Source organism: Thunnus maccoyii, chromosome 6, assembly GCF_910596095.1.
Source record: "Thunnus maccoyii chromosome 6, fThuMac1.1, whole genome shotgun sequence".
NCBI classification, from domain to species: Eukaryota; Metazoa; Chordata; class Actinopteri; order Scombriformes; family Scombridae; genus Thunnus; species Thunnus maccoyii.
The window spans coordinates 19,080,103-19,091,136 of record NC_056538.1 but is presented as its reverse complement, the minus strand read 5'-3'; the positions used below and the strand labels follow the sequence as shown (position 1 = coordinate 19,091,136).

Below are 11,034 nucleotides of genomic sequence, written 5' to 3'. Positions count from 1 at the left end.
TTGTTTTCTGTTTCTGTTTTTATTGGTGCTTTTTTAAAAAAAAAAAAAAAAAAAAATATCAGTGTTTTGAGGTCCTGGGGGACAAAAGTCAAAAGCACCCAATTCTGCCTCTGCAGTTTAAATAGATGGAACTATTTACTGATTTCATGTTTGCCATGGCTCCTAATTTAAAGTATCACAGACTTTGGGTGGGAAGGGGCTCTGTCAGTCATTTTGAAGGCTTTGTGGAAAGATTGTACTTGGGATAAAAGCTGCAATATGTATTAAAGAAAAGTTTATATTTTCCTTTTACACAATATGCAAATTAACTATAACTTTCCTGAAACAATAATCAGTTTTTTTCCAGGTGACATTAATTGCATAACTAATAATGTCTTGAGAAGAAATAAGTTAACATTTTGCTCTGACGATTGTTACTTACAGTAGTTTATACTTGGGGTCCCCAGTCGTTAGTCCTTGTATGTTAAATATATTGGTAGGATGAGGGTTAAAAATTCTGATTTCACATAAATATAAATAAACAATACATTAATAAAACATTATAGATTCCTTTCAGTCCATATGCTCGGCGAGAATATGCGTCAGTAAAGTAATATTTTAAATTATGCAAATAAAAAACACTACAGGCCTAACAGTCAAGTAAAAAATTTTAAAAGATGCTCTAGTGAAGCTGCTACTGAGGAATAAGTTAACCATGACTTTTCTGTATATCAATCTGTACTCAAGCGGCACAGTATTTGTCAGGCCTGTCCTTATACAGCACCATGAGCTGCAGATGAAATGAGCGCGTCTCCCGCCAACACTGCAGGGCAAATCATTGATTTCAGCACCAGACTGGACTGGACAGCTCCGTCAGCTCTGGACTGTTTGTCTCCATGTGTCCCAGGTTGTGTTGGTCCCAGAGACTGTGACTGTTCTGTGAAGCTTTCATACTTTTCTTACAGTCAGTGAGGGTTTATTTGCTGCGCAGAAAGAGCGATATGACTTAGATGCCCTGACGGGGAAAGTGTCTGGTGGAGATACTGGGAGATATGGTATGCTGCTTTTACAGAATTTTTGTTTGTATTATAAATGGTAACATTTCACCAGAATTCAACACCACCCTGTTTGAAAGCTTCCCTTTTATTTCCTGACAGTATGGATTTATTAACACCTGTTTGAAATCGCTGGTAGTTGAAAAGTTTGGCGAGGAGACGTGGCTCAAGCTCAGGTAAGAGAAATTTCTTTTATCGACTGTTTTTTTTTAGACTTGATCAAGAAAAAATCACTGCGGGTTACTTTGAGTAAGAATTGGTAAATAATTAAACATCTAAATCAACAAAACAGCATTTCTACGCCAGTTTTGCTGTTTTTCTGCTTAGAACACCTCTTTTCCCAAAATAATAATCATCATCGTCATGTACAGGGATGAAGCTGGGGTCCAGGACACGTTCTTGACATATGAAAGCTATAAAGATGAAATCACCATGCAGTTAGTAGCAGAAGCCTGCAAGCTGCTGGGTAAATCCTGACCTATTTGAATACTATTTCAAAATGTACTTTTTAAAATTGGAAACCAATATAAAAATAACAATTTTCCAAATGAATTCATTACTGTATATTCGGTGGTTATGCTGCTCTTGTTTTTTGGCAGGAGTGAAGCCAGAAGTTGTCTTGAGGCAGTTCGGAGAATATTTTTTCGAGTTTTGCAAACGCTCAGGCTATGACCACATGCTCCGGACTCTTGGAGGAAATTTATTTGAATTCACTGAGAATTTAGATGCACTTCACAGCTACCTCGCCCTCTCCTACAAGGTGCCTGCTCCCATGTCTGCTTTCTGTCTATATGTCTCTTGTTTTGAATGTATTGTTGTTGCAACGAGTAGAAAAAATCTGTATTGCTGATTGTTTGATTCCCGCAGGAAATGAATGCGCCATCATTTCGGGTGGAGAGGAACCCTGATGGTACAATGCTTCTCCACTATTACTCAGACCGCAGAGGGCTCTGCCACATTGTTCCCGGTACTACAAACATCTAGTAAAACATCTGTTCTTGCACTATTATCATACATATGCCAACTGAGTCAAGTAACAACACTGTCTCCTGCAGGTATTATTGAAGCTGTTGCTAAAGACTTTTTCAACAGTGAGATAACAATGGAAATTGTCAACCAGCTGGAGGAACTGGAAAGAACTGGGAAGAAAGAGCATGTGGTTTTCTTGGTAACTCAGTGGCCAGCTACTGAAGCCAAGTCCAGCAGTAAAACTGGGGCTTTTCCGAGGACCCAATCCATCCAAACTTTGGCTAACAGACACAATGCTATGATCTGGATTAAAGAGGTTAGATTAATAATCTGTGAGACAGGGTGTTGATGTAAAAAAGCAAACATTATCCTGTAAAGCTACTCTATAAAGGCTATATGTGTACTTGATTGTAGTGTCTTCTTTCTCTGTGAGCAATCTGTGGGGAAAAATAAACCATGCCAGTAAACAAATTCTGACTCTTTCCTCTCCGTGTCCTCAGCCCCTCCATCAAAAGAGATCCAGTGTCAGTTTCTCCATGTGCAGGAGTCACTGGGAGACAATTAGAGGGCTGGTCCGCCTCGGGAAAGGTACAGTTCAGACACACACACACAACCCTTGGAGCAACAGGTTCAGGCAGTAGTCAGATGCTACATCACACACCATAACTGGAATGTTTTGTGCTTTGTACCCATGACAGCCAAAAGCAAAAAAAAAAAACCTTTACATGTGTGTCTTTCCACTGTTTGTTTCACCACCCAGGAAAACTGTTGAGGGGTTTTGAGCCAGTGTATCCTATGACCCTTAACATTGATCTGAAGACTTTCTGCCAAGCTTTCCCATTCCATATAGTCTTCGATGAGCAGGTACAAAAGACCAAATTTAACTTAAAAATACAATGTATTAGCAGGGTTTTGCATGTCTGGAAAATAATTCAGTCAAATTAACTGGAGTGATCCTGGTGGTGTCTGAGGCAGCTGGTGGTGCACCAGGCCGGGGTAAATCTCCAGAGGATCGTCCCTGGGCTCCAGAATATGAGCATCCACCTGAACCAGTACTTCAGCATTGTGCATCCTGAGGTCACCTTCACCATCTCGAGCATCAGGAAGTTCATCAACAGCCACTTTGTGCTGCAGACAATCAGGGACATGATGCCTGAGGTGTGGAACAACAGACCCATGCTGCAGTTAAGAGGTAGAGGACAAAAAAAATCTGACTCTATATACTGTCTACCTTAACCAGATGGAAACACTATTCATGTTTTCTCCTCGTAGGTCAGATGATCTGGATGCCCTCTCTCGACTGTATGCTCTATCAAGCATCTCCTCTGCTAAGAAGCCTTCAGGAGCTGGAGGAGCGAGACATGCACATTTCTGACATCGCCCCCCATGACGTCACCCGCGACCTCATCCTGCTTAATCAGCAGCGACTGGCCGAAATCGAGTTGTCCAATCAGTTGGAGAGGAAGAAGGAGGAGCTCCGCCTCCTGTCTCAACACCTGGAGGAGGAGAGGAGAAAGACAGAGAACTTGCTGTACGCCATGTTGCCCAAGCATGTAGCCAATCAGCTGAAAGAGGGCAAGACAGTAGAAGCAGGTTAATGGAATGCAAAGCCTTAATATTGAATAATCAGAGTGTTCATGTTTATAACTCTATCTAATATAACTTCTGTGTGTCTATGTGTTTGTGTATCCTATAGGAGAATTCAAAGAGTGCACCATACTGTTCAGTGATGTGGTGACCTTCACTAATATCTGTTCCATGTGTGAACCCATCCAAATCGTCCTCATGCTTAACTCCATGTACCTCCGATTTGACCGACTCACAACTGTGCATAATGTTTACAAGGTACACACAACAGATTTGACCCTTTTCATGTTACAGGAACAAATATTTGTAAATTTGTTTTTTATCTCAGTTACAGATGGAAAAAATTTATTTTTTGAATCATTTGATCTGACTAAACTTGGCAATCCCCGGTATAGTGGGAGACCTCAAATGTATTTGTTTCCCAGGTTGAGACCATAGGGGATGCCTACATGGTGGTAGGTGGGGTTCCCATACCTGTCTCTAGCCATGCTGAGAGGGTCGCCAACTTTGCCCTCGGTATGATTTTGGCTGCCAGAGAGGTGATTAACCCTGTGACAGGAGGGCCCATTCAGGTACTGGAGTGCTTTCACTACATTGCTGAAATATATACTTCCAGTCAAAAAATTTTAAAACACCTAAATTTTTTAAATTTACGTAGTTTAATGTCTCAATATTGAAATTAAAGCATAGCACAAATAAACAATTGTAGATAAAAAAAAAAAGAAATTATGAAATGTCTTTGTTTAGCAAAATATAATCCAAATTTTTAACTCATCAAAGTAGCTACTTTTTGTAGATATAACAGCCAAACACACAGTTTGTACAAATGAAGTCAAATATTGTTCGGAAAGTTCTTCCCAACACTGTTGCAGAAGTTCCCACAAATGTACTGCATTTTCAGGTTGCTTTGCTTTCACCCGTCTGTCCAGTTCATCCTCAGTTAGTTCAGACACAGTCTGGAAGTATGTTGTGGATCATTATCTTGCTGTAGGATGAACCCCTGACCAACTAGGCGTAGACCACAGGGTATTGCATGGCTCTGTAAAATGCTGTGGAGTGTGCAAGTTGCCAACTCTGGATCCAGCAAAAGAGCTGGACACCTTTTTTAAACTCTGAAGTTTTTTTTTTTTTTGCCTCTGATAGTTTAGCTCTTACTTTTGTACCATTTAAATTTCAATAAAAACTGGAAAAAACAACAACTTTGGACCGGTAGTGTGTGTGTTGATTTTTTTCGGTGTAAAAGACTGAGGCAAATTTAATACATGTTTTTATAAGTTTATTTACATGGATTTCTTTCTTATACAGCATCTGTTATATGGCTTGTTGCATTTAGATCCGTGTGGGTCTCCACAGTGGTCCCGTACTGGCAGGTGTAGTTGGAGAGAAGATGCCTCGCTACTGTCTGTTTGGAGACACCGTCAACACTGCCTCTCGTATGGAGAGTCACGGCCTCCCCGACAAGATCCATCTGAGCCCGACCGTCTATGAGTGAGGACAGACACATTTATGCATGAAAACAAATGAATTCACACACACATTCGGACATATCCTGTGAACCCTGTGATGCTGTCTTACTTGTTAACCCCTTTTATCTCCACATCCTCTGTTGTCCATGTTTCTCAGTGCTCTGAAGAATAAAGGCTTTGTTATCCAGAAGCGAGGTGAGATCGAGGTGAAGGGGAAGGGCAGGATGACCACTTACTTTCTTGAAAGGAACCTGGGGGTCAGCGAGCAGCAGATCATGGGTCTCTCAGATTTAGAGGCTGGAATCCAAAGACCAGGTGTGTTTGCTGTCTGACAAATCCCTCTAATTCTGTTTCTAATGACTTACTCTTTGTCCTTAAACTTGAGAACATGGACATTCAATTGGCAATGTTGTGCGGTTTTTATCAGCACTACATGATTGTTCTCTTTCCCTCTCTTACTCTGACGTAGCTGTTCAGCGGCAGCACAGGGATGACCTTTGCTTGATCCCTATGAAATATGGAGACAGCCTGAGTGAACCCCCACCGACATCACATATGTCTGATCCCCAGACCTGCCCAGCTATCAAGCCCCGGGACTCAGAGAGCTACGGAAGCCTGCACACAGATGATCAGTTAGAGGATGGATCTCTGGACCAGTTAAAAGATACCGATGAATTTGGCCAAACTGAGGTCAAAAACAGAAAGAAAAATGTCAATAGAATACACATCGACAGCCACGTGGACACTGAGGAACAACACTCAATTACTGCTGCTATGGAAACCAACTATCATAACAAACACACCCGAACCAGGTTCTGTGTTGTCTTGTGAGCTGGGAATAGGATAGATAAATGATTTATCAACCAAGGTGCCATGTATTTAAGTGGCTTTGCTGCTGAACAACATCCATTGAAAAAACTGTGTTAGATTAGCCAGCAGCATTCTCTGCATTGTGAGTATAGTGCAGACTAAATGTCTCCTTTGTGTTAATGTGTGATACTTTCAATGTCACAGATCAAATGTTATGTTATAAAGTTGACAGTATATGTTTAGCTTGTATCTGTTACTAAATAATAAATGTGTCAGTGATTTGCTACAAATAAATCCTATGAGTTTACTAACTAGCAATGTAATCTGATTCAGTTAAGAAGTGAAGGATCACAATACTCACCCTTGTGTACCTGTTCCATTTAAACCAGAAAAATCTGCAACATCCAGTTAAAGGTAAACTGGTTTGCACTCAGGGTAAAAAGCAGTCTTTTGAAGTTAATTTGCTAGCATAAGCAACAATTTGGCTGATGCCTTCCTTGGTGTGCAAGCTAATACAAAAACACTGGGAAATGCATTAATTCAGCAAATGTGAACTTCAAAAGACAACTTTTTATTAGTGCTGCTTTTTACTAGTTGGAAAATGCAGCTGTATTATCAACACTTTAATGTCATACCACTGTATTATTCTTGTTTTTTTTTTTATTTTATGAAAACCTCCCCACAATGAGGACAACAGTACAATATAATGATAAAAATAAATGAGGATCTTAAGATTTGTCAAAACAGTTCATAAACACTGCATATGTCACAGGTAATACCTTACAATGACTGTTAAAGGTGCTTTACTTTAATATTCAAACACTGGTTTATTTATAAGGAGCCTTCCATACATGAAAGCAAATGATTCAGATTAAAAAAATACACTCTTTGGGAATACTGTCAAGAAACAGGTCATGTGTTTAAACACACACGCAGGCCGCATTTCAGTTTACAATGAGAAAATGAACAAGGATGAATAAATAATGAGTCTGGTGTTGCTCACGAGGCCAGAATCAGTGACCACAATGGTCCGTAAAAGGGCCGTCACCTGCAGGTGTGTGTCTCACTCCAAAACAACAGCCTGGGTTGAGAGAAGAGTCCAGACATCTGATCCTCGCTGCAGAGGGGCCCGTGTCTCATCACCGTTGACCAGGGGCCTGGATTGCCATGGCTAGATGAAAACAACACCTGTAACCAGAGTCTTCTGTTTGTGTGGTCAGGTGTGATAAAATCGGTCTGCTGGCTCACTCAGTAAGAGCACCAATCTACATTGACCTAGATGAAGAGGCTAACCTGTTTCAGGTCACAAGAGGCTCAATTCGTGTCTACATTTTGTCCCGTGGCCACATCCAAAGTCTTTAAAAGTCCTTCCGCTGCTTCTCTCAAGAATCAGTTTCAGTGATGGAAGCCAACTCAGTGATTTTAGGCTCCTCCTGGGGCTTGGTGAGAACTGGCCGGTTGGTGTAAATGTCATCCACAGGTAGAAGGAATGTGACAGTTTTTACCTTGGCCCTGGAGGGTCAAATAAACCAGAAGAGCATTATAACCTCAAAGCTCAAAGGTCAAGCCTAACATTAACAATGTTTATATATCAAAAGTACGTGATAGGCCTGTCTGTACCTGTTTTTGTGTACGTATTCCTGCAGGGAATGCCTGTTGGTAACTTTTCCCACTTCTCCTCTGGCGGAGTTAGCAAAGATGCCATTCCCATGCTGGATTTCCTCTTGTAGTCTTCCCCATCCAGAGTCACTCTGCCGCACCCTGTCAGTCATTCCCTCTTTCATGGTCACCCCAGACAGGTTGGAGCTTATGGAGTACCTTCGGACAGTCATGACAGTGTTCTCTGTGAAATGACAGTAACATGACACATTGTGATGGATTATTGAATAGAAACAGAGAGAAAACTCAAAGGCGAAAACTCATTTCTGTGAATAAGAAGTGAATTTCTATCAAAATACAATGTCAAAAGGGTCAATTAAAGGGTCACTCCACTAATTTTACTCATGAAGCTCAGTTAACTTTACCTGTGAAAACAGGCTTGAGACTTCAAATTTTGAACAGAATGCCTGCGTTACAAACTGAGTATGTTAAAGAAATTTAAAAGAGTGGACATTCACCTGGCAGGGAGTGGTCTAACAAAATAATCTATTGAGTTGCATTATGGGAAATACAGGATCCAGTGGTTTTTGAGCTTAATCTACACTAAACACTAAAAGTCAAAGTATCTTTTTTTAAGTATCTCTTGTGTTCCTCCCTATAACTTCATGAAATTCTTCATTCGTTTACTCATGGTTTTAGTGTAGTGGGAAATGAAATGAAGAATACATGAGTTTGGTTAAATATGTTTACTTTTTTACAACCATCTTACTTTACAGCAGACATTATGCATTAAATCTCTTTTTCAGGTGCTGTATTTATGTGTCTTATAACTTTAGATGTCCAACGAAGTAGTAGAACCACAGACTTGAACGCAACCACCTTTCCTCTTACCCTTATATTGTCCCTCCAGCTCCAGGACCGGCGCAGACGCATTTCGTCTCAGGTTCACATAAGGGTTTTCCTCCATTCCCGCTCGCTGCTCTGGTCCTGAAGACACCGTGCTTGCTTCCCCTGGCATGGCCCCAAATGACCGCCGACCGTAGTCTCCCCGCAGCTCGCGGTTCTCCGCCTCCAGCTTCTTGATTTCGTCGCGCATCTCCATGATGACCTGCGCCAGGCTGCGGGTGCTCTCCATGGTGCTGCTGCTGCGCTGCCAGTACCACGGCTTCCCGAAGACTGGCGGGGAGTCGTGTAGCAGGAGCTCACCGTGCTGCTCGGGTTTTAACATGTTGGTCCAGGGTCTTTTTGAGGTCCCTCTGCCGTGTGTCTGTCTGTGTTGTTTGTGGCTCTCAATCTCAGTCCAGATCTTGTTCTGGGGAGATTATGTCGCCTTTCACCACTTATACAGCTGAAAGGGCTCCGGTGATCAGCCAGCAGCACACAAAGGATGTTTTATTAATCAGCCCCGGCGTCCAGTTTCAGGAAAACTAAGCAGGGGCCGGAAATGAAATGTGCACTGCGCCAGAGCTTGAATGGCAAGAGACCTACTAAACCTGCATGATCAGAAATAGCTATGAGGTTTTGACAGCTTTCTTGCCCCACAACAAGTGTAACAACTTCATGTTTTAGCCCAAGAAAAGATGGGAGTGATCAGATTTGTTTTGGCACCTCATACTCCCTCTTGTAATGCACATGTCTCTTTTGGGATTACAATATCCTCCCTCTAAAATATTAATTAAATCTGTCAGCGAAGATAAATCTAGGACAGAACATAAAAAAGGCTACCTTTCAGTATTTATCTCTGTTCTAGATGTGATAAGATATCTTTTTTATAGGGCAGATCATTAAAAAGAAGGTACATTTGTATAAAATGTGTTTATGTATACAACAGGAGCCCATGTACAATGAGGTTTCATCCATTTCATTCATAAGATGGAGACGGAGAGACATGTGGGTTGGTTGGCCTCTATTTTCAGCCTATTAAAGATCTAAATATGCATGTTGCTTCATCAAGAAAGAGGTCAGGAGGTCAGCCCAATGATGACAGACAGCCTTGGAAAGGAAAACACATGAAAACAAAGCAGGCGTTTGATAAATAATAAGAGAAGGAATCACTGCAAAGGACATCAAATGCAGGCGGAGGGCACACAAAGGAGAAAATTACAGATAATTACACTCAATGGGGCTTCCACAGTCGGGACTGTATGGTCAGGTGCTGCGATGGAGTTCATGTGGCCACAGGTTGTAACCCGTTATGAATAGACCAAACAATCATTGAGCGCACCTGTAGCTTAGCTGACGTGACTCACACTGAATTCATACTGTGCACTAATATAGAAGAAAGTAATAAATATTGTACAGTTGAGATATTGTAGCTACGGTGTAACCAGGTCTTGTCGTCTGTGACCTGGACTGAATGCTGCTGGCTCAAAGCAACCTGACCCTCCTAAAGTCTAGGCCACTGTGAGGGAGACAGGTGCACATAAGCCAGTCTGTAGAGGAGAGAAACCCAATCAGCCCCCTCTTTCTGGTTCACAAAATAGGCTACAGGGAGGGAGGAGGGGGTGGGGGGGGGTGGGAGAGATGAGACTGACATGGAGAGAAATACTGGTGGGCTGAAAGGAAAGGAGTTTATTATGGAAGAGATAGGAGGTCAGTGAAACTCAATCTGCGCCTCAGGTGTGCAACCACAGAGGGAGAGTGAAGAGACAGAGATATAAATGTGTCGAGCTGTCTTGTCAGGCCGAGACGAAGTCAGACAAGTCAGAGAGACAGAGGACTGCATGCTGTCTTTTACCACCAGCTGTGTGTTCAGTGCCACTTAACCTGCTTTTATGTGCAGCGTCCCAACTTCAGGCTTAGCATCAATAAGTAAACAACCACTCTGTCGCTCTCTCTCTGCATGGCCTTTAATTATACTTAACTATGGGAAAATACTGACACCGGATCCCACGGAAAATCGTTGTATGTCAGAGCATATGCTACATTTTTCATTTCACTTTCAGTTACTTATAGTATTCTCATTTTTTATTATGAATGAATGTTTATATGAATGATTTCACTTGCCATTGGTCATTATAAGCGCACTTTTTGAGTTTCTTTTCGCAAAAAGAACACAGACCTAATGGACCAACAGATGTTATCCTTTGCAGTAACAGAAAGGCAAACAGACCATGAACTTTGATACTCCAGACAAAACAACATACAACCAAGAGTCATTTTAGGTATAGCAGTTACACAAAAAAATACTCCCCTTCACTCAACAATGTGTGTTGCTTATTTTTATTTCACATGGATATCTGAGCTTCACTGTGCAGAATGACTTACAGTATGTGCAGAGTTTGACACTAGAAGGATGTTTTCACATTCATCTGCTGAAGGGAGAAAGTTTCTCTGAGTTCACCTTAAATCTGAGTTTAAGGAGCGAATGTATTAGCATGATTTGTGACATTGCTACTTGTTTGGAAGCCATTCGTGGTCCAATATGCGAATCACAGAAGTGACCAGGAAAACTTGAGAAAAAATTTCAATTTCAAAAAAAACAAATTCAAATTTTGAAATGAGCAATATTTGCATATTCATAGAGCCAGAAGTTTTCAATGAGGTAAAGAGTAAGATTAAATTTTAAG

General features: G+C 41.3%; 2 protein-coding genes across 2 annotated transcripts; one reads left to right on the top strand and one right to left on the bottom strand.

Annotated features, from left to right (window-relative positions):
- The first annotated feature begins 780 nt into the window (after window positions 1-780).
- On the top strand, window positions 781-6,492 carry LOC121898954 (guanylate cyclase soluble subunit beta-2-like). Its single transcript, XM_042414493.1, has 15 exons — window positions 781-918; window positions 1,137-1,210; window positions 1,406-1,500; window positions 1,634-1,794; window positions 1,902-2,001; window positions 2,090-2,319; window positions 2,504-2,591; window positions 2,764-2,867; window positions 2,979-3,195; window positions 3,276-3,596; window positions 3,700-3,848; window positions 4,016-4,162; window positions 4,924-5,078; window positions 5,214-5,371; window positions 5,526-6,492. The coding sequence occupies exons 1-15, from the start codon at window positions 781-783 to the stop codon at window positions 5,885-5,887; spliced, it is 2,499 nt and encodes an 832-aa protein (XP_042270427.1). The 3' UTR covers window positions 5,888-6,492.
- On the bottom strand, window positions 6,484-8,821 carry LOC121898653. The gene is made up of 3 exons (XM_042413940.1): window positions 8,357-8,821; window positions 7,487-7,709; window positions 6,484-7,378 (listed from the first exon to the last, which is right to left on the bottom strand). The coding sequence occupies exons 1-3, from the start codon at window positions 8,691-8,693 to the stop codon at window positions 7,249-7,251; spliced, it is 690 nt and encodes a 229-aa protein (XP_042269874.1). The 5' UTR covers window positions 8,694-8,821; the 3' UTR covers window positions 6,484-7,248.
- Window positions 8,822-11,034: the final 2,213 nt, after the last annotated feature.

Excerpts from the sequence above, each read along its gene's own strand:
- LOC121898954 (XM_042414493.1), top strand. The coding sequence starts at position 781 with ATGAGCGCGTCTCCCGCCAACACTGCAGGGCAAATCATTGATTTCAGC. Across the intron at positions 1,795-1,901 it reads ACCTCGCCCTCTCCTACAAG|GAAATGAATGCGCCATCATT; the intron begins GTGCCTGCTCCC and ends TGATTCCCGCAG. Across the intron at positions 2,868-2,978 it reads ATATAGTCTTCGATGAGCAG|CTGGTGGTGCACCAGGCCGG; the intron begins GTACAAAAGACC and ends TGTCTGAGGCAG.
- LOC121898653 (XM_042413940.1), bottom strand. The coding sequence starts at position 8,693 with ATGTTAAAACCCGAGCAGCACGGTGAGCTCCTGCTACACGACTCCCCG. Across the intron at positions 7,710-8,356 it reads GCTGGAGGGACAATATAAGG|AGAACACTGTCATGACTGTC; the intron begins GTAAGAGGAAAG and ends GTCATTTCACAG. Across the intron at positions 7,379-7,486 it reads GAATACGTACACAAAAACAG|GGCCAAGGTAAAAACTGTCA; the intron begins GTACAGACAGGC and ends TTGACCCTCCAG.